This window comes from Arachis duranensis, chromosome 10 (genome assembly GCF_000817695.3).
Source record: "Arachis duranensis cultivar V14167 chromosome 10, aradu.V14167.gnm2.J7QH, whole genome shotgun sequence".
Classification (NCBI taxonomy): Eukaryota; Viridiplantae; Streptophyta; class Magnoliopsida; order Fabales; family Fabaceae; genus Arachis; species Arachis duranensis.
Genome location: NC_029781.3, coordinates 10,651,629 through 10,675,255, shown reverse-complemented (window position 1 = coordinate 10,675,255; position 23,627 = coordinate 10,651,629). Strand labels below are relative to the sequence as shown.

The 23,627-nt window shown below is 36.2% G+C and overlaps 1 protein-coding gene across 1 annotated transcript; it reads left to right on the top strand.

Moving 5' to 3' along the window:
• Positions 1–21,567: 21,567 nt before the first annotated feature.
• LOC127742815 (protein MAIN-LIKE 1-like) lies at positions 21,568–22,146 on the top strand. Its single transcript, XM_052255555.1, has one exon. The coding sequence runs from the start codon at positions 21,568–21,570 to the stop codon at positions 22,144–22,146; it is 579 nt and encodes a 192-aa protein (XP_052111515.1).
• Positions 22,147–23,627: the final 1,481 nt, after the last annotated feature.

Below are 23,627 nucleotides of genomic sequence, written 5' to 3'. Positions count from 1 at the left end.
CATCCGCGTCGTTACTGTCGTCGCCGATTTTCACCACGCTTCGTCACCACCGCCGCGCCGTGCTCCATGACGTTGCCGCCACTGTTCTGTAAAACCTGGTTAATTAACGGCTAACCCATAAATGAGAGTTTATTCTTGAAAGCCCTAAATGTGATTTTTATGGCTAGATGTGATAGAGGAGATTGAGACGAGAATTTCGGTACCAATTTTATAGAACTCGGACCAAAATTGGACCGAACGGGCCAAACCGGGCCAACCGGACCCAAAGTGGGCCCTTGGCCCAACTAAACTAAACCAAAACCCTAGTTTTCAGCACTCTCTCTCCTCACATAACACTCTTACACGCTGAAATTGGAGGCACAATGGGGAAAAACACTCTCTCAAACTTCTATCTCTCACTTGATCTTCAAACTACCATAACTTTTGATCTAGAGCTCCGATTGCCGCTCTGTTTGCGGCCACGCGTTCACCACAAAGAGCTCTACAAAACCCATACAATTAATCTTGAGGTAAGTCACGTTTTGCTCTTCGAATTTTCAGCTTTAATTTCGAGTTTCATGAGCAAAAATGTTGAGATTTTGGGCTCTTTGATGTTATAGGACCCAACTCTCTTGAAGGAGAAGGTTAATCTTGTCTCCTTGGACCTTGGGTGTGGTAAGATTCTCAACCCTAGTGTAATTTGTGGATCTATGATGTTTAGGTATTGAGATGTTGTGTATGGGTATGATGATTGTGGCTTAGGTTGTGTATATGTGAATATTGGAGCTTGATTGGTGATATTGAAAAGCTTGAAAAGGGTTTAGTGGTAAAAAATCTGTTCTTGGAGGTGTTGAGACCTTGAGAGCTTGAGGAAAAGTGGTTTGGAAGTACTCCGGTTGAGCTTGGAAAATCGGCTAAGGTATGGTTTCGATTTTTCGTATCTAATATGTAATGTGGTAGGAAATACTTAGGCTAGAGGCCCTAAGATAGACATTGAATTGTTGATGTTGTTGGATGGTTAAAATATATGATGTGGTCATATATGTGATGATGATTATTGATGCCTTGATGGTATGATGTATGAGAAATATGCATGTTGTGATATATGCTTGATGATTGATTATGGTTGAATTGTGGATTGAACCATGTTGATGGTGAGCATGATATTGATTGTGTACAAGGATGATTTATTGGAATTGGTGTTGTTGAAAATTAGCATGAGGAAGAGTATATGATATGTCAATGTGTTTGGGTTCGAGCCACTTGGGTGAAGTGGGTTAAAATGATGGGATAGTGATTTTTGTGAATTGTGGTAAAGTGTCAATGTGTGAGTTGAGGAGGCTTGATGTTGAATTTGATATATTTTGATTGATTTCAAAGAAAAGGGATAAAATTGGCATGTTTTGATTGATTTTGAAAAAAGCCCACCTACGTCGAAGATTTTTTGTTGCTGTGGGAAAAAAGAGTCACCATTGATATCGACACATCTGAGATCGCTAAATGTTCGGGAGTTCCTCTATTCAATCCTTTTCCTTCTTCTTGTTGCTGGATATCTCGTTCGTACACATCTTCTCTTTGTTTCTCGAGCCTACAGAGAGTTACAGACAGAGTTCGAAAAGGTCAAATCTTTGATGATTCCATCATACATGATTGAGTTGCGAAAACTTCTGGATAGGTATCCTACATCTGAACTGAATTCTTTCTGGTTAAAGAATCTCTTTCTAGTTGCTCTGGAACAATTAGGAGATTTTCTAGAAGAAATACGGGGTTTTGCTTCTGGCGGCAACATGCTAGGGGGTGGTGGTCCCGCTTATGGGGTCAAATCAATACGTTCTAAGAAGAAATATTGGTTGAAAATGGCACTTTGTGGTTTTGTATGAAAAATATGGTTTTTGGGCATACTTTGACGGGACATAACTTGGACTACGGATCTCTGTTTTGTGCCAAATCTGTTTAGAAATGAAATTTGATCCGGGATGTCCACGCCATTCGAAGAACGGGTGAAAAACGATTTAAAATGAGGAAGTTATGTCCGTCGGAAGATTGGGGTTTGAATCTGTGAATTCTGCAGCTTTTAACTTAGAAAATTTTTAGCAGAACGACCCCTCGCGCGTAGGCGCACTTGGCGCGTATGCGCCGTTCTTCCAGAAAGCGCCATCCACGCGTGCGCGTGGTGTGTGCGGGCGCGCCGATGTGCTGCACCCAATGCCCAGCCATTTTCCAGAAAGTTGTGCCAAAACTGTGCCAGATTTGTGCCTGGGGTACGAGAGTACCCACGCGTACGCGTGGCTGACGCGTGCACGTCGATTGGCTAATTTTCAATCCACGCGTTAGCGTTCATGACGCATACGCGTCGATGAGTTTTGTGGCCATCCATGCGTGCGCGTGGAGTACGCGTACGCGTGGCCCTGTTTTCATCCCAAAGTTAATTTTTGAGTTTTAAAAGCCAAATCTCATACTTCTAAGCCTCCGATCTCACCATTTATGTCTTAAGTCATCATGATATGCCTAGCAATGGGAAGAGGAGCTAGGGGATGTGGTAACTTGCGAGTGAAGCAAGGGAAAAATGAATTATCAATGAGGATCAAAGATGATTATGTGAGAGGCGGAGGGTGGTGGTGGAAGTGCTTGTTATGCCATGGGCCGAAAGGCGGTAATTGTTAATGAAACGGCTGGTTATGGATTTAACCATGAGTCGGATGGCTAGATTATTGCCGTGTTACGGCGGAGCCATGATTATGGCCAAGTATAATGCATATATATGCTGTTGAATGAATTGTGAATGTTGCACTTTTATTATCAGAGATGAGAGTTTCCCTGGGAGAAAGCAGTGGCTAGCCACCACGTGCTCCAGGTTGAGACTTGAAGCTCTTTTGACCCTATGTCGTCAGGGTGGCTGGGCAGTGTGAAAGCCCCGGATGAGCTCACCCCCATAAATATTCACCAGTGAGGGTGATGGATATGGATCATGATTATGATCAAGTTTATATTGAGTATAACTCGAGTTGGGGAGACACGACAGAGGGACAGTCCAATGGTTAGCTACCAGGACTTGTCGGGTTGGCTCTATAACCGACAGATGATATCATCAGCCACTAGGGACAGGCATTCATCATATGCATACTATATGAATTGTTTGAGATTGCCTATTTGACTGCATATTACTTGCTAATAGTCTAAATGCCTTATTTGTTCATATTTGTATATTTCTTGTTTGATATAACTGTGTTTGCTACATTATACTTCTGCTGGTGGTTGGGAGGTCTGAAAGAATTGGAAAGGGAAGTATTAGTTAGACTGAAGAAGCTTTAATCAGTCGCCACTTATGGTTTAGCTTGTTTATAAGCTTTGAATTATCTGGAGGAAGTTCTAGGATTGCCTTTGGCTTTCCTCTATTATTATGTATTATATATGTGGAAGCTGTTACCATGCTGAGGACCTCTGGTTCTCACCCATGTGGATTTTGTGGTTTTCAGATGCAGGACGTGAGGTTTCCCGCTGAGGCATGCTGGAGACTTCTAGATTTGCGAAGATCCTTTGTTCTTGGGACTATGAATTGGTTTATATGTTTTGATTAGATACTTTTATCTCCATTAAATAATACAAACTGTGATGACTCCTCTTATGGGAGATTTTGGAGAATAGGTTTTCTGTATTTGTGTCCCTTTGGGTTTCCTTTGGGGTTTTCCTTATTTTATCATATGTATATATTGCTATGCTCGGACCGGTTATCTTTGCAGCCGGATTTTGAGTCTTGATATTCCTATTTTTGACACTCCCTTGTATATATATAATCTCACGTTGGTTATCCTTGTTTGTTACGTTATCGATCGGAGTGTTGCGCTTTCGAGTTGCGATTTTTGTTTACCCCTTTTTTCTACAAAGGCTCCTAGTTATAATCAATCATTCATACTACTATATTTCTAAATTTTTATTTTAGAGGTCGTAATACATTGCCATCTCTGAATTATGACTTAAGCATAAGACTCTGTATGGTAGGGTGTTACATGTTCTGTCACAAGAGAAGGACGCACGAGGGAGGAAACGGAACCGCGAGGGAGCTCAGCCACGGAGAGAGAAGACGCGCGTCAGATCTATCGCCACCGGTCTGCCCATCTCCAAACCACATAGCCGTCTGTGAAGCTGTCTCCGTCGCCGCTGCCGGAGGTCGCCATCAAAGCCGCCGCTCCACTTCTGTCATTCTTCTTTTTACAGTGAGTTGTCCGCGCCTTGAACCGTGTTTTCTTTTTGTAGTTCCACCTTGTCCTAGGTTCCCAGCAGTAATGTCTGTGTTGTTTTTCATGCTTGGTTTTTGGAACAAAGAGCTTCCGACAGTTGCTCTAGTTCTTAGTCTTAATCTTACTATATTTTTCTGCTGCCGTCTAAAATTAGAACAATCGGATGATTAGTATTTTAAATCTTTTTTGTATATATAGTAATATGGACTGGTAACTGGCAATATCACAGGGCTTATGTTTTATTGGGTAAACTTTCAGTTTTTGCATTGTTGACGAGGAAATCTTAGGTTCATTTTAAATTTTTAACCATGGAACATCAAGATTTAGTGGATAAGAATGAAGAGAGCGTTCAATCGATCGAAAAGGTTAGCAATACTGAAGTTCGGGATAAGATGAATGAGGTTGAAGGTGTGAAATCTGAGTTAATGTTGATGAGAGCAAGGATTTGCAATTTGAAACTAGTTCTATTCAAGAAGTGCAAAGGAGTAATTCCAAGGGATTTGAAGCTGAAATTAAAGTCAATACTAATGCACAAGAGTACTCTGGTGATAAAGAGGGTGCCAATGGAGATTGTGAGCCTGAAAGACTATAGCCAAATCTGGATAAAGATTGATGAACTTGCAGTAATTGTCCGCAAAATGGTAGAGTTTATTCCTGGGAAGGACAAATTTCACAAAATGCGCAGGTTCACTAATTGTTTTCTTGAGTCAGAAGTTGTAGATTTCTTGTCTGAAGGTCAGTATCTAGAAAGCCCAGAGGTATGGATTGAATTACCCTATATACAACTAAAACCCATGCAGAAATCCTCATATGTAGTCATTGTTTCATATTCTTTGATCATTTTATATTTGTTAATCATATGATCAGACAAATCTGCTGAATATTTTAATTGATTATCTTGGTACAATTCTTAGGTGTCATTACTATATATCTTTATCTTTGTGATTGTTGTCTGGTGGTGTAGGCTGTTGAGTTTGGAAGAAAGCTTGCTAGCAAACTCTTCTTTTATCATGTTCTTGAGTATGTTCAAGCATTTTATTTGACGCTTTCAATTTCTATTGTTTCAATTATGTTTTATCATAAAGTTGACAATTCTATGGTGCCTTATTATTTTACTCTAGTGCATTATTATTTTGATTCTATTTTTTACATTTTTTTGGTGATTTTGATACTTTTGTTTTCTTAAATTTTTGTGTTTTTAGGTAACTACATCATCATTATTAACATAGAAATATTAATTCAATTTTGTTATTGATTTTGTGTTTTTTACAATGCATTGAATTAGGATAGTTTGTATTGTGGAGTTATAGAGAGCCGCCTTGGAATTTAGTTTACATAGAGCCCTTTGAAAGTGATAGTCATTGTGATGCTAGGTTATGGCATCAAGGCTTAGAAATCTAAGTTAAGGATTCAAGTACAACTTCAAGAGGCAATGCAAGACTGTGAGGAGCTAACAAAGGAAATAGATGTGCTCAAAGAAAAACTTAAAAAGCAACAAACACGCCAAAAGGAAGAATAAGCTCGAGTGAAAGCTCAATTAGAAGCTCAACAAGCTGTTCTGAACTCTCTCATAGCGCGCTTTGACAATGAAACAAACTAGACCCTAAAGGTACTCCTAAAGTTGCTTATGGTTTTAATAAATTTTCGTAGATGATTTCCATTTTATATTAGTATACTTTAATTTGTATATGAATCTATTTATCACATTTTACTTGTGTCATGGTTGAAAAATGACAAATGTCCTATTATTTGGTTTGATAAATTTGGTTGGGTATGACTGAGACATAAGTTGTGAATTGGTTGTGTTTGTTGGAACTATGGACGGTGGAAATATCCAAGTTTTAGGGGAGGTTTTGCCGAAATATTTCTAAACATTTTGGATAAAACTTAGTGAAAAAATTATAATTAGTGTTATATCTTGTTTCTAACTTTTTTGTTTCGGTTTTTCTTATTTATAAGAGTGCTGAAATGGTGACCATATACTACCTTGAGGGCTCAAGAATATTTTGATGCATAGAGACACTAATCTATGTTAGAACTTTTATCTTTTGGTTGAACTTTTATGTTAGAACTTTTATGTTTTGGTTGAACTAGTCAATGTACTCACTAGCTAATGTTATTTTGTTTCAAGACAATTTTAGCTAAAAGGATCTTGTTTGACTTATGTATGTTTTTGCATATTATATACATGTAAACTTGCTTATTAAAATTGTTAATATATTAGTTAATTTAAAAAATAATTTAGTAAATTATGCATGTAATTTGTAATAAAAAAAAGTTGTTACAAAATAATTAATTTGCTTTCGTAACTAAAGAAAAAAAATGTTACAAAATTATGTTACATTTTGTAACAAAATTTTTTGATAGGAAAAAAATTGACTGTCACGAAAAATACCTTCAAGATCAAAATTTGTTACCACTTTTGTAACGGCTTCTGGTTTTTTGTATCAGAAAAAATTGTTACAAAATATGGTATTGAATTGTAACAGTTCCATTTTTCGTTACAAAAACTTTTTGTAACGGGACTTACTGCAATGGACCCTTTTTTTGTTACAAAAAACTTTTGTTTCAAAATTTCGACGTTTTGTAACAATATTTTTTGTTACAAATGCGCCTTTTTCTTGTAGTGTATCATAATCAAATAAAATTCAACACGCCAATTCCAATTCATGATATCCCTTATTTTGAACATCAACGGATCAATAAACCCAAAATCATCTTGATGATTAGTAACAAGATTAAACACCTCCACACAATCCGTCTCACAAATAATATCTCATTGACCCACATCCCAAGCTAAGAGATAACCTCTCCAAATAGCAAATAATTCTCCTTGAAGTATACTATTACTCTCAGTCATTCTCAAACACCCCCTTTGCCAATACCCATTACAATATATGATAACACAAGCAAAACCAATACTATCACCAGAACCAGGATAACAAGCATCACAACTAATCTTGAAAGTACCTATGGATGGAGGATTCTAAGAACTACTTAAAATAGAGGGGAGGGACATATGTTGTAATTCAAAAACACTCTTAGGCTCTTTTTCTGAAGCTAAAGCCAAACAAATCACATTTTTCGGAGGCCAAGTCTCATGAGAATTAAAGATGTCATTATTCCTTTCTCACCATATCCACCAAAGTCCCAAAAAGGACATATGTTGTAATTCAAAAACACTCTTAAGCCCTTTTTTCTGAAGCTAAAGCCAGACACATCACCTTTTTCGGAGGCCAAGTCTCATGAGAATTAAAGATGTCATTATTTCTTACTCGCCATATCCACCAAAGTCTCGAAAAGAACCTGAACGGATGCTCTATGCTATGATACAAGAACTAGTTCTTCAAATCCATAGGATGACAAGAAATATCCAACATGTGCCATACAAGCTGAGCTTTTGGACAATCCTAAATATAATGTAAAATTGATTCCTAGCTAGAAAGACATCTTGGGTACCTATCCGATGATGACATCCATCTTCTGAAACGAAAATTTGCAATAAGAAGAGCCTTCCTAAGACACATTCAAGTAAACATTTGTGCTTTTTCGGAACAAGTTGGCGCCAAAGCCAAGGCCAATTTTCCCGCTCCTCCCATCTAAAAAGTTGCTTACACAACCATAATTAACTATTGCATGAGTTATAAACTTTGGATGTAACCCCAGACCAATACCAACCCACCCCCAAATCTGTTTGCACATTTGAGTAAAGTGCTTTAAACTTCTCCACATTAATCTTCATCCCAGATGTTTTGCAAAAATTCTCCAAAACTACCATTATATTTTGCACTTGTCTCTTTGTAGTTTAACAGAATAAAAACAAATCATTCGCAAACATTAAGTGGGATATTCTTGGTCCCCCTCTAGAAACAGCAACCGACTCCCACAAGCCCAGATCAACCTAATGACTAAAATAGTATGCCAATCTCTTTATACACAACAAAAAAAAGATAAGGTGATATAGGGTCTCCTTACCTAAGACCCCGACTAAGAGTCAAATCATTCATACGATTCCCATTCTAAAGAATAGACAAGCAGAAAGTAGTGACATAATTCATAATCAAATTAATTGTAGGACTGAAAAAACTAAAGTTCTGAAGGGTATGGGCAAAAAATCTCCAGTCAACTCTGTCATAAATTTTCTCCAAATCAATCTTAAAGGTCAAGGTGCCTTTCTTGGATTTAGTCTTCTTTATAAAGTGGAGAACTTCTTGCGCAATAATGATGTTGTCAGGAGTTCCTCGTTTCGGAATAAACCCGTCTTGAAGCGGGCCAACAATCTCCATAAGATGAGGGCGTAGCTTATTAACAAGGACTTTCATGATGATCTTGTAAATCACATTGCAGAGACGAATCTGCCTGAAGTCCTTCATAGATACCGACTTTTTAACCTTCGAAATAAGAACCAGTAGAGTCTCCATCATCCTTGTATCAAGAACAATACCGGAGAACGCCTGCTTAATCATATTCCAAACATCAGGACCAATGATCTCCCAATATTCTTTGAAGACAAAAGCTTGAAACCTATCAGGACTCTAAACTTCAAAAGAATTTATGTGAAAGCACAATATGATTGTTGAAGAGAAAAGAGACACGTATTTTGGTAACTTCACTGAATTCCTTACTAATGACGATGTTGAGAATGACATCTTACAGCCGGAGTTAGGCGAAGAGCTTTTTACTCCTAAGAAATACATTTAAAGAAATGTCAAACTTTGTGATAGATAAAAATATCATAACTACAAGCAGACTTGGTTGAGCGTATCTAGTAGTTCACAATGCTTAATAAGTTAAGTTTAGGATTTTATATATATTATGTTGTATTTGTTATTATTTTATTTATGTAATATCTCAAATATGCTATGTATTTTTTAATGTTGTTATGCTTGATTAGATAATATATTTAAAGTCTATTTTATTAGTGCGTAATATCTTTTATATATAGTACATAATTATTAATTCGAATAAATGACCATTTGTACCCATGAGAGATGAAAACACAGACATTTGTACCCGTGAAAGCTAGAAACTAATCTTGTACCCATGATAGATGCTGTCCGTCTGACAAAAGTACCCTGACTTGGATCTGAGCTTGGTTCGTGGATTTTTGAACCTACGTGGCACTCCCACCCCCACCCCCAAAGCCATATCTGAGCCAACCATTCACCATCATCATCTTCATCTTCTTCACCATCATCCCCATCCATCACTGTCTCTTCCCAGCCACCATAACCTCCATCACCATCACCTCAGCACCGCCACAGCCACCTCCCTTCACCACAACCTCCGGCGACAACCCACACCGCCGCGCCCTTTTCTCTTCTTCCCCTCTTCTCACCTCCGCTAAGCCTAGAAACCACAGCGCCAGCTCCTCCTCTCCACCAAAGCCCAGAGTGGCAGCGGCCACCTTCTCCATTCCTGGGTCTCCTCTCGTCTGCCACCAAACAGTCGCGACACCCAACCTTTTTCGCAGCGTCCTTACGGCGTTCCAACCCGTCACCACTCCCCTGTCCGAACCCTAGCCCCGCCATCCATCACCGTCGGCCTCTACGAGCCACCGCAACCCTCTTTCCTTTTCTCCCCTTTGCGTGTTCTCTGTCTTCCTCAGCCACACCAACGAACCGGCCACCTTCTCCTCCCTCTCTCTCACTGGCCGAACCGCCGCACCGTCGACGAGCCACAGCGACACCGACGATGAGCCCCTTTTCCCCTTTCTTCTTCCTTCTCTGTCATCCCATCTCACCATCGCGAACCAGCCTAGCACCTTCGCAATTCCAACCCCGTTTCCCGTTCTCCCATGGAACGACCAAAACAGGGTGCAGCCCCTGTGTCTTCCATCCCCTCCATTTTTCCCTGTTTCATGGCTGCGTTCACTCTCCACTACTGCAATTGAAGCAGTGCCACTACCAGGCCAGCGCTTCTGTTTGTTTTGATTTAGGTTTGTTTTGATTCATGCTACTGTTTGAAAAGTTTGCTGTTTTGATTCTGCTGTTTGAAAATTTTGGCTTGTCTGATGCTGCTGGGAGCTTTGGTGGGGTGGGAGTGCCACATAGGTTCGAAAACCCACGAACCAAACTCAGATCCAAGCCAGGGTATTTTTGTCAGACGGACAGCATCTATCATGGGTACAAGATTAGTTTCGAGCTTTCATGGATACAAATGTCAGTGTTTTCATCTCTCATGAGTACAAATGGTCATTTATTCTTATTAATTCTGTAATTTTATATTTTTATTTTAGTTAAGTTTTTGTAATTTAATTAAAATTATTTGATTTAATTAAAAATAATATAAATTTTAAATTAAAACAAGATCGAATATTAAAATGACAAATTTTATAGAGTTTAAAATTAATTTTTATAATATATAATTTTATAAATATTTATGTAATATTTTATGTTTTCATATAGTTTTTTTTCCCTTAGAGGTTAATGGAAGGTCTAATTATAAGTAAACACTAAAAGAATACTAAAAGTAAAAGAAGTGTGTGGAGGCAAAGAATTTTAGTTTAGTGCAAGATCTACTTATAAGTAAAACGATTAAAAATTAATCGTAAAAGAAGTGTGCGGAGGGGATTTAGATTTTTTAAAATTTAAATTTTATTTTATAGAGTAAAGTGTAATTTTTTATCTTTGAATAATTCTTTTTTAATATTTATTTTTGGTCCCACCTATAAAATTAGTGATAAAAAATCACACTTTACTTTATAAAGTAAAATTCAAATTTTAAAGGTCATGCGGAAATCGGAAAAAAAATCCTTAGTCGCTTAGTTCCATGGAGAGGAAAAAGATATTCTCTTGCGAGCATTATTATTATTATTATTGGAAGAGTCCAAGTTTGACTATTGCACTGTTTTTTTCTGGGGCTCAAATACGTACCCAAACCAAGAAAAGAAATTAACGCCAAATATGTCATGTACAAAGAAAAGGCGCGTTTTCTTGTTTGGATGCAGAAAGAAAGACAAGAGGAAAATGATGATAGGGGTAAAGAAAACGAATATGAATTTTGATTTTGGTACTTCAGAGTGGTTAAGATGTGTTTACAACTTTTTATTAGCCAAGCTTGACCAGGCAACGTCAATAATGCATGAACCTATTCTAAGTAACCACAATTTAGTGGATACCAATTTCCGTGTAAGACAATGTGGTTCCGCGTCACTCGTTATCGTAGATTAATAGTTACGATAACCGAATGGATAATTGATCTGATCGTATAATTGGATTATTGGAATTTGGATCACTGATTTATTCGCTTGATGGGGTTATAATTTAATAAAAATGTAAAATTTAAAAAATAAATTTAAAAATAAATATTAGAATACATCCCTTTACAATAAAACATATTAGTAAAATTCAAGTATTACTATTTAGATATAATTGGTAAAAAAAATAATAAATTAGTCATTAATATAAAATATTTTCTCAATTTAAATGAATAAGAGATAACAAAAGATAACATAATCGATTTCTAAATGTATTTGTGATGAAGATATTTTCAAATTAAAATTCTAGCAAAAAAAAAAAGAAAAATTCATCTAAAAAATTTTTAACAACAAATTCAACAACAAAATTTAACTCAATGATGATTTAAAAAAAAAAGTTTAGCTAAGTGATTATTTCAGCAAGTCAACAACAGGTTCCAGATTTAGTGATGATAATGAGTAATAAATTCAACGTTAATGATTTTTAGCAACAAACTCAATGTTCAATCACTAATAAATTCAAGCTTCAACCACTAACAAATATTTAACTAAGTGATTCTTCAGTAAGACAGCAACAAAAGTTCAATCACTAACGAATTCAACTTAGTGATGATTTTCAGCAATAATAAAAAACTAGCTCAGTAATATTTTTGGTAACAAATTATTCAAGGTAACAATTCATGTCAGTGATGATTTTCAACAAAAAAACTAATTCAGTGATATTTTTAGCAATAAATACACCTTTCAGCAACAAAATCAAAGTGCAGTGATAAATTATAGCAACAAAACTAAAACAGAAAGAACAGGAAAATTTTTTGGAACTCACTAAATTGGGTTCTGGTTGTGTGAAGGAAGCTGACGGCGGGGAGGAAGCTGGCAGTGAGGAGGAAGCTGACGGCGAGACTCGTAGCGAGAAGACGACAACGGCAACCAGTCCCGAAACCTGCTGCTTCTGCTTCTGGAGATGACAGCGCAAGGAAGGTGCGCGATTGAGTGCGAAACGGTGACGAGACAGAGAGCGACAAAAACGACCAATCCTGAGACCTACTTCTTCTGCTGCGGGCAACGATGAGCGCAGGGAAGATGCGCTAGCACGACCCAGTGCGACAAGGTGACGATTGACAACACAAAGACTGATGACGAGCTTGAGGGGAGACTGGAGACGAGAGAGGAAGAGAGCTTGAGTGCGAGAGCCAGTGAGCCATAGTGAAAGAAATGAGAGAGCTCGAGCTTCAGGCCTCAAGGAGAGTGCGATGAGACGAAGGAGGAGAGGGCTAGGTTAAAAGCGTTTGAACTTTTGATGAAGGAAAACGGCTTCATTTTCGAAATTTTTAAAAAAAGAATTAAGCATGACCTGGTCTGGATTATGTAAACCGACCATATCACCGATTTTGATGAAAACCACATGGGTCAAACTGATTTTAACTAGGTCTGTTGCTTGGATAGTTCGAAGGGTGACTTGACCTAACTAGATAATCGGGTGATCGGGTTTTCAGTCGAACCGATTGGGTTGGGCTAGATTTGATAACTATGCTCCTAATTACACTTATACTTTTTTAAAGAAAGTACAAGAGCAACTCCATAGGTAGAAATAGATAAGGTCTTGCCACACTTTACTCTTAACATATAAGTCTGTAAGTCTAGTATATAGTTCGTTATAAATTATGTTTTAAATATTAAATTTGGCTTGTCATTGAATTTAACCTAACTTAAAGTCTATTAAAAAGTTTGATATATACAATTTTTTATTAAAAATAAAATAAAATTAAAAGTTTTATTTTTAATTTTAAAAAATTATTTATATGCACTGCCATCGTGGTATCACGATCGAACGACTTAGACTACACATGTTGAAATAATATGTTAAATCAAGTAGTAATGACATTATATTTCAAAGACAAATGAACTAAATAACAAAATGAAACAAGTCATATACCAGCCTGGCCTTTGTTTTCATCAAAGTCGCTGACCCATTAGTATACTTCGATGACCTGGGTGATGCCTTGTTGGCTCTGTTTGTGAGATGACAATACCTGAATCCGTCATCAGTCTCCCAATGGACGTACAATTCCTTCTTAATGTTTGGAGGGAGCCAAATAGTAAGGTGGTCACGCCTCTCACGTACGTTCTCCATCATCTACTGAAGTCGCCTAACCATATGATGGTCGAAGATCTTTTTCATTATGGTATCGTGAGTCTTGTCCCATGTAAAATTTTCATGTTCAAAGAAGTATTTATCACTAGTTAATCGAAGTATACCGTATTAAACAAAATAGAAGATGTAAAGTAGCTAAGGCTTAAATATGTTGAGTTCTCACCGTCTACTTCTGAAACCATCGCTCTTTGGTCTTAGCAGGAATTTTTTTGTAGCTCGGTCATGGGTGGTCGTACATCAACTTAATGACATTGGTTCACTCCTGTGTACATGCATTATTATTTGGCATAAACCTATCAATGAAAAACTTAAGATTAGTAGTTTAACTGAAATTTGAACTTCAATCATATTTAGAATTTTTAGAAATTTCGACAGAGTTTCGTCTATAATTAGAAGGCGCCTGCAACTTTATCCGTTAAAAATTCTCTTAAACAATTCACAAACAAACCATTATGGTAATATACAACACAAAATCATCAGCAATATCCATCAATAATCAGGAATTCTCACACTTTCAGAAGTTTAAACCTACTAACATAAATCGAACCTATCTTAACAACCTAAATCCATTAAAATTAGAAAATTGAATCTAACTAAAGTAAACTAACTACACTGTATTTAAGACACATTAAAAGAATACACAAGCCATCAAAACGTCAGGCCAAATCGTCATCCATACGACAGGTGGTGGTAGAGGCAAATCTGGCTGGGATCCGTGAGACGAATCTGGCACTGTGATGTCGATCGCTGGAGGTGTCATCGCCATCGAAGTCATGGGCTGCTGAGCGGATAGAGGTGGTTGAGGAGTCCACACTAGTGAATTTGTCGGACAACTTCCTAGTGGTGGGGTGGCGCAGCAGAAGGAGCCATGTAGTTGGGGTTAGGGACCAGGATGAATGGCTGATCATGTGGCCCCATTACCTGTGACATCCCAAGGATAGTTGGCGTAAAGGACAATGACCGAGAAGTCCTGAAGGTACCAGTAGACACCCTCCCTCTACCCCCAACCACAAGGTCGATTCGTGACACATCTACCTGTCGTCATGTCTATAAAGAATTGGAAAAACAAAAATAATAACGAACAAAAATAATATAAAGGAAAAACAAGAACATTCGCAAGTTAAAACAAACAAAGAAGTCAACAAAAAGTAAAACGAAATTCATGCATCATAATCGAGTGTTTGTGAAGTGGAATGATGAATGACAAACAAAGAAGTATATCAAAGCAAAGTGCACAAACTTAATAATCAAAGCAATAATCAATACGAACAAGTATCACCATGTATTGGTGTTCATACATCAATAGTATCAAAGGAGTACAATATTCATTTGATTTAATTTTAAAACAAACTTACATAGCATAAAGTACAAATTTTGGGTACACTTAACAAATTATGAATATGTGTTAGCTGAGTTTATAAAATAAACAAATTGCAATAAACATCCAAAAGCATGAGCATTTGTCATTCACTATAAATTTTGACAATTTAATTCTCAAATCCAATTTTATGTGGACCTATTATGACTACTTAGCTCTTATCCAACAAAAGCTAATCAACATATAACGAGAGATAAGGACATTTTTTACCATAAAAAGGACACGTAGATTATTATTCATTGACATTTCAACTCTAACCCTTCCCTAATCTACAAAAAACACTTATAAAGAACCCCGACAAGAATAAAGGAACCATGTGAAAACCAAGTTCACAGATCCTAAATCTTAACTCATTCATTAATTAAAATCGTGTCAACAAGAACACCGTAACAATAGAAAATAATATATAATATAAAGAGGAAACAAGAAAATCTAAAAGCAGAAAAACAAAAGTGAAAAACGAATACCTAAAATGACAAGGGGTACTCTGGATGAGCGTGATGTCGCTACCGTTCTTGGAGGTGTAGGAGGTGAATGTTGGACAGTCACCACGACTATTCCTTCTGATGTCGTTGATGCAAGACGCTCACTGTCGAAGTTTCATCGAAGCTCGCCTGAGAGGGGGTTGCCGAATGAGGGGACTGCTATCGGAAATAGGAGAGGCGAGAGGGTTAGAGAGAGTGAGAAACGAAAGGGTGAGAAAAGATAGTCTAATTCAAAATCAGTGGGAGAGGAGATTTTTCTTTTTTTTCCTCCCTCTATTACGGACAAATTTGCCATCGAAAACTCGAATTCGTCGGTAATTGTTTGCCTAATGAATTTATTGTCAAAATTTTCGATAAATCTACCGCTAACTTGTGACACTAAATCCTACTATACTCAGCGTTATCCTTGTAGTGATCTTCCCTCATTTTTTCGTCTTCATTCTCTTGAAGTATCACTTTCAACAATTGAATTCCTCACTCCATAACTACTGAGCTCTCGCACAAAACGTTAGGAGAGACTAAATCACAAACTTAACCATTAAATACACACAAGTTATTTATTTATTATTGTTATTATTTAGTTATTGTAATTATTTAATTTTCTTAAGATGAAATTATTAAAAAACAGTATATAATTTATTAATATTATTTTCTAGCTTTGATTAGTATTAATCAAATTAGTTGTTAGTTGATTATGATTAGTTAAAAAATATGATTTGTTGTAGTAGCTATAGTAATAGTACTACTGTTAGTGTTAGTTAATTGTTGTTAGTATATATTATTAATTAATTATTAGTATATATTTTTAATAATTTTAGTTTTATTTATAATTTTTTTTCAAAAACAGAATTATTTAATAGTTGCTATTACATATTTTTAGTGATTTAGCTTTTATGTTAAAAAATTATTAAAATATATTAGCTTTGATTATTATTAATGATTAGTATTTATTTTTAGAATTTTTTGTTTTACATAAAATATTAGAAGTTTCAATTATTATTGATTTATATTTTTAGTTATTTTAGTTTTATTTAAAATATTTATTAATAAGCCAACGAGTTATAGCTCAAATGGCATAATTTTTCATACTCATTTAGAAGTTGCAGGTTCGAATTTTCCTATTTTTTTTTAAAAAATTATTTATCAATAAAACTGAACTATTATCAATTGTATGTTACATATTTTTAGGGTTTTGTCTTGTATTTTACTTATTTATTAAAAAAACATAATTATTATTAATTTTAGCATATATTTTTACTAATTTTAGCTTTATTCAAAATATTTATTAAAAAAAAGAAAAGCAAAATTCTTATTATTAATGGTTAGGATATATTTAGTAAATTATATTTTATTTTAAATCCTTAATTAAAAAACAACAGTATTATTAATTATTAGCATATGTTGTTAACTAGGGTTAGTTTTACTTTCAATATTTGTTAAAAAATAATAAAATTATTAATTGTTATTCTTAGCAACGATTAGTGTACATTTTTAGTAATTTTAGTTTTATTTTGCATATTTATTAAAAAAATAAAATTATTATTAATTTTTTGTATATGTTTTTATATATTAATTATAAAAGATTAATCACTAGTAAATAGAATAGAGTTATCATTAATTATTAGTATAAAATTTTTTATTGTAAAATTAAAAAAAAAACAAAGATGAGAAACATGATACATGTTAAAAATTACATTATAGAATATCTTCGATATCCTGTATATATAAATAACTTTCGTATTTACAATAGCAGTTAATAATTAACAATTAATTTAGTAATACCAATTATTAGAGTTTGTAATAATTTAGCAATTATTAATTATAGTTGTTACTAAATTGAGTAGTTAGTAATTAATATGAATATTAATTTATAATGGTTATTAATTAGTTACAATTATTGACTGATAATTATGATTTTTGTTTCATAGCACTAAGAAATGTGTACAATAAACACCTAAATTAAATAGACTCATATAATGTCAAGTTGGAGGAACAATTATGAGAGAGTGAATTTTATCATATATTTTATATTGGGAGGATTATAACTCACAGAGTTTGATAATAAATACATTAGTTGAAAGGTGGCGTCCTAGAACCACACTTTTCATCTTCCAAACTACAAGTGTACGATTGCATTGGAAAATATCGCCATGATTCTTTGACTCTAACTTCTCGGTCGAACGACCACAGAGAAAATGAAATCAAGTTGTCATGGTTCCACAACTTAAAATAGTGCCTATGTAGCGCCTTCATTTGACTAAGTGACTGAGTAAGGAAATGTATGTAAAATTCCACATAATATTACTATTTGGTATGACATTATTTAGTGCCAAATTTGATATAATTGTGTACTGAAAGTATTTTTCATTGTTTCACCAGTTTTTTTTAGATTAAGAAGTCTAATTAGAGTTCTGCATGCCTTGCACACATGTATCGTTTATTATGTCGGATGGTCTTCTGGCGTTGCTCCTTTTATAGGCCTGGTTACGCATGCTGTCAATAGAATATCTGCATATTAACTTTCTACTTGCTTGTATAATAATAATAATAATAATAATAATCTGTTGACATATTTAGGCTTGGTTTGGTAAAATTTTTTGAACATGTGCTTGTGCTTTTTAAAAGTTCAAGCTCCTCATTTTGTGTTTGGTAAATAAAAAAGATCATGTGTTTGTGCTTGCAGCTTTTAAAAGATCCGGATACTTTTGAAAGCATCTAGGATAGAGCTTTTCAAAGTTTGCTTGTACTTTTCAAAATTTAAAAGTCTAATATAACCTCATATATTAACTAATTTTTAAATTTAATACTTGCATTTATGTCTATTATAGTATTTTTAAATTTTAAAAGCTATTTTACCAAACACAATTGATGTTGCTTATGTTATTAAAAGCTATTTTTGATTTGATTTACCAAACATAAATGCTACAACTTTTAAAAAGTCATCTTTTAAAAGTTAACTTTTATAAGCTACTCTTGAAAAGTAAAAATTTTATCAAATTAAGCCTTAGAAAACTCCAGTACATGTATGGCATCAAAATTCAATGTATGCATAAAAAATGGTCTACTAATACATTTGCAACATCTGTCACATTTCTCTCAACTATTATGTCATCTTTCTTTACATTTTTAGTTGGACCAACAATTTGATAATTGCTTTCAAACTCTTTCTCGCTTTCAGTATTATAACACGTCGAGTCTACGTTAGGCTTCGAAAAATCAACATTAACGATTTCCTCAAATTCAACATATAACTAGATAAATGAAGCTTTTATGCTCTAGTTTGATGATAGGTTTAAAACATCCATTACATACTTGCTTCATCAGCTACTTGCATTATTTAAAATTGAATGAGACCACCAAATAGTCAAATACTAACACAAGTTGTGTGTACAAAATATTTTTCACTTTCTTCAACACTTGATGATTTACGCTTTAAGAGAGTACACTCTTAAGTCCTTCATATATTATGGAAAAATGAACAACAATAACACATGACCATTATAGTATATTTTTAAACTAATATAATCTTCTATTTTATACATTCTTTAACTCATTCAAAAGTTTTTCACTCTCTCAACATGCAGAATAACCCAAGACTTCTTTCAAAATGAAAAACAACTCTACCTCTATTTTCCACAATGCATTTCTGTAGGGTTTTTTTCAATAACAAAATAAAAAATTTATTTTTTTTCCAAACATGATTTTTGCATTTCAATTTTTTAAATACGATTTTTTTTGGCATTTAAGGAAGTTCGTCGGACCTCAGCGAACTCTATAAAAATTTGCAAGTTCGCCTAACTCCCGACGAACTTTATAAATTTTATAGAGCCGGCGAACTCCACTCAAATTTTTTAAAACACGCACTTTTAATCTATATCATTGTCTAAAAAATAGTATATAGATCTACAAACAATATATAAGAGTATACAAAAATACACGCACAACAAGCATGGCTTCTTCAAGGATTTTTTAAATTATAAATTAAAAAAATAAGTCATGACAATGACAACCATTGTTATCGTCTCTAAAAATACATAGGTACATCGGAAAAAATCATATTTAACAAAAAAATTTTAATTGTAAATTAAAAAAATAACTATTTTCCAAAAATAATGCACTTCAAATATATCAAATTGGAAAGTTAACAATGGTAACCATTATCATTATTTCTAGAGTACATAAGGCTGCGTTTGTTTACAGAGACAGGACACTAAGACACAAAATCGTGTTTGGCAGAGGAGACATGGACAGAGACAATGTGTCCAGAGACACTGAATTAGTGTATTTTGTGTCCATCCTGACAGAAAGGACACGAAAACACTAATCAGGGACACAACTTATTTTTTATTTTTTCTTTCATTATTCTTGTTAATTTTTCATAATTATATTTTTTATTGTTATATTTTTCATCTCAAATTTTTTGAATAAAAAAATGAGAATAAATTGAATTTTCATAATTTTTTCTAGTTTATCACCAAATAGAATATAAGAACACAAAATTTTGTGTCTCTGTCTTGTCCATCAGTGTCTTGTCCTGTCTTGTTCTCAATGTCTTGTCCTATCTTGTTCTTAAAAATAAACGTAGCCTAAGAGTACACAAAAGTATACAGGAATAACAATCCTTGTTATTTTTGGAAAATAGTTATTTTTTTAATTTATAATTAAAAAAATTCTTGTTAAATAGAGCTTATTCGGTTGTACCTATGTATTTTTAGAGACGATAACAATGGTTGTCATTGTTAAATATGGATTATTTTTTTTAATTTATAGTTAAAAAATCCTTGAAGAAGTCATGTTTGTTGTGCGTGTATTTTTGTGTACTCCTGTTGACCTATGTATTGGTTGTAGATCTATATATCTATTTTCTAGACAATGATATGAATTAAAAGTGTGTTTCAAAAAACTTGAGTGGAGTTCGCCAGGGTTAGGCGAACTATATAAAATTTAGGGTAAAAAACCCTAATAAGCCAAGGCAAGAATCGTGTAACGTAAATACGCCAATTCGAAAATCGTTTCAGCAATAAGCCAAACGCTATCTTAATGTAATTCAAACCAGGGTGATTTGAACTACAAACGTTAGTAAATCGAACCAGGGTGGTTCAAATTAGGCGGAGAGAAACGTTGATCGTAATTTGAACCATGGTGGTTTGAACTCGAAATCAATGTAATTTGAACTGGGGTAGTTCGAATTATGCATTCGAAATCAAAGCATGTAATTCAAACCAACCTGGTTTGAATTACCCTTGGCGTGCTCCTTCATAATTCGAACCAACCTGGTTCAAATTAGTGGTGATTCGGCTATATAAGGAGTTCGAATCACCCTCATTCGAACTATTCTTCCTTCCCCCTACCCCATCAAATCTCAGAGAAAACGACCCAGATCCTCTCCGAGGAAGACCTGAATGGAATACTCTACAGATGGGAGACGATCTGGAACGTTTGTATCGCTTGGACGGAGTTACTCATATAGCCGGGGTCATCAACGACGAGGTTAGTACGGAAATATTTCTGATTCTAGCGGTATTTGCGAGTTAGCGGTTTTGCATGTGTGTTAGATGGTGGTTTATGTTAGTGGTTTATGTAGGTGGTTTATGTGAGTGGTTTATGTTGTTGGTTTATGTTAGTGGTTTTAGTTAGTGGTTTAAGTTAGTTGTTTATGTTACTGGTTTAGGTTGGTTGTTTATGTTAGTGGTTTATGTTAGTGGTTTAAGTTAGTGGTTTATGTTGGTGGTTTATGTTGGTGGTTTATGTTAGCGGTTTTTGTGAGTGGTTTATGCAAGCGGTTTATGTTAGTGGTATATGTAAGTGATTTTTGTTAGTGGTTTTATGTTGATGGTTTGTGTTAGTTACTTTATGCTAGCTATTTTATGTTAACCGTTTTAGGTAAGCTGTTTTATGTTAGTGGTTCTCCTGAAGCTGTTTTATCTTAGCGGTTTAGTTGTGCGGTCTATGGGTTTGTTTTACATGCAGTTATCTTTCATGTAATTTTATGTGGTTTTATTTAGTCCATTGTTTTGTTCATGTGTTATCGTGCTGGTTACGCTTGTCGTTGGTTATTAAGCTGGTTCTAACTATGCGGTGCATTTCATGGATAGCCCCAGCGATGCATCAGGAGCATGCGGCGGTAGCAGGGCATGCGACTCGATGACAGATACGTTCCGTACTTGCAGATGGCCGGTCTATACCATCTTGCAAGGCTGAACGACAGATGGTTCCGGTTAGACGAGGCCCTTGTCAGTGCATTCGTGGAGCGATGGCGTCCGGAAACGCACACGTTTCACATGCCGTTCGGAGAGTGCACGATCACACTCCAGGACGTGGCATACCAGCTGGGTTTGCCAGTGGACGGTCGTTACGTGAGCGGGTGCCTATCAGAGTTCCAAATATACATCCAGGGTGGCCGTCCAGCCTGGGTCTGGTTCCAGGAGTTGCTCGGAGTGATACCTCCTCCTAGCCAGGTTCAGAAGTACGCAGTGAACTGCAGCTGGTTTCAGGAGACTTTTGGTGAGTGCCTTGAGGGGGCAGATGAGGAGACTGTGCGCCGATATGCCCGTGCGTACATCATGATGTTGTTGGGCACGCAGCTGTTTGCGGACAAGTCCGGGAACCGCATTCACATTAGATGGCTTCTGTACGTAGCTAGGCTGGAGGAGATGGGTACCTACAGCTGGGGTTCTGCAGCACTGGCATGGTTGTACCGGTGCATGTGCTGAGTGGCGAACATACATGTTGTCAAGTTAGCGGGCCCACTTCAGCTACTTCAGTCTTGGATCTTTTGGCGCTTTCCTCGGTTTAAGCCTGTAGGGTATGAGACGTTCAGCTGGCCATTGGCCTCGAGGTACTCTACTAAGCCTTCCTTATTTCAATTTAATATACATAACTCCGTATTCATTAATAGTCTATCACATACTCTAAACACATATTTCAGTAGATGTAACACATGTGTATGGTGCAGATGGTCAGGTTAAAACCCTTCCGAGAGCGAGAAGGGTCCTAGAGTGCAGATGTGAAGGCTCAGGATAGATCGGTTACAGGACAAGGAGGTGAGTATGCTAGTTAAAAAGTTTCTTTTTATAATCAAACTTTTCGAGTTGGTTCCAACAGCTGCCCTGACAATGGAGAGATCTTTGTGCAGTTTATATGGATGCCGTACAGTAGCCCCGACGTACTTCAGGTTGTGCATCCAGAGGTTTTAGAGCCCCGACATATGGCGTTGTGGCGCTCTGTGACCGCGCTGATCTACTTTGCCGTCATAGAGTGGCATCAGATAGATCGGGTTCTTTCGCAGTTCGGAGGGATGCAGCCCCGTCCGCATCCCGCCCTGAACATCGACTTTCTGATGTCCAAGGATGGGAGAGACGGAGATCGATGGTTCCCGTATTATTTGCAGAAGTGGCATCTCCTTTGGGACTCTCGTGCGGAGAGTGTGCTGAAGTTCGACGTTGTTGCCGACCCCGGACCGTCGCATGAGTTCCTGGAGTGGTAAAGTCAGCATGGGAAGGGGTTCTTGTCTCCAGAGATGCACCTGGGTGATGAGTGTTGGGAGACAAGAACCTTTTCCCATGCTGACTCCACCACTCCAGGAACTCATGCGACGGTCCGGGGTCGACAATAACGTCGAACCTCAGCACACTCTCTGCACGAGAGTCCCAAAGGAGATGCCACTTCTGCAAATAATACGGGAACCATCGATCGCCGCCTCTCCCGTCCTTGGACATCAGAAAGTCGATGTTCAGAGCGGGATGCGGACGGGGCTGCACCCCTCCGAACTACGGAAGAACCCGATCTATCTGATGCCACTCTATGACGGCAAAGTAGATCAGCGCGGTCACAGAGCGCCACAACGCCATATGTCGGGGCTCTAAAACCTCTGGATGCACAACCTGAAGTACGTCGGGGCTACTGTACGGCATCCATATAAACTGCACAAAGATCTCTCCATTGTCAGGGCAGCTATTGGAACCAACTCGAAAAGTTTGATTATAAAAAGAAACTTATTAACTAGCATACTCACCTCCCTGTCCTGTAACCGGTCTATCCTGAGCCTCCACATCTGCACTCTAGGACCCTTCTCGCTCCCGGAAGGGTTGTAACCTGACCATCTGCACCATACACATGTGTTACATCTACTGAAATATGTGTTTAGAGTATGCGATAGACTATTAATGAATACGGAGTTATGTATATTAAATTG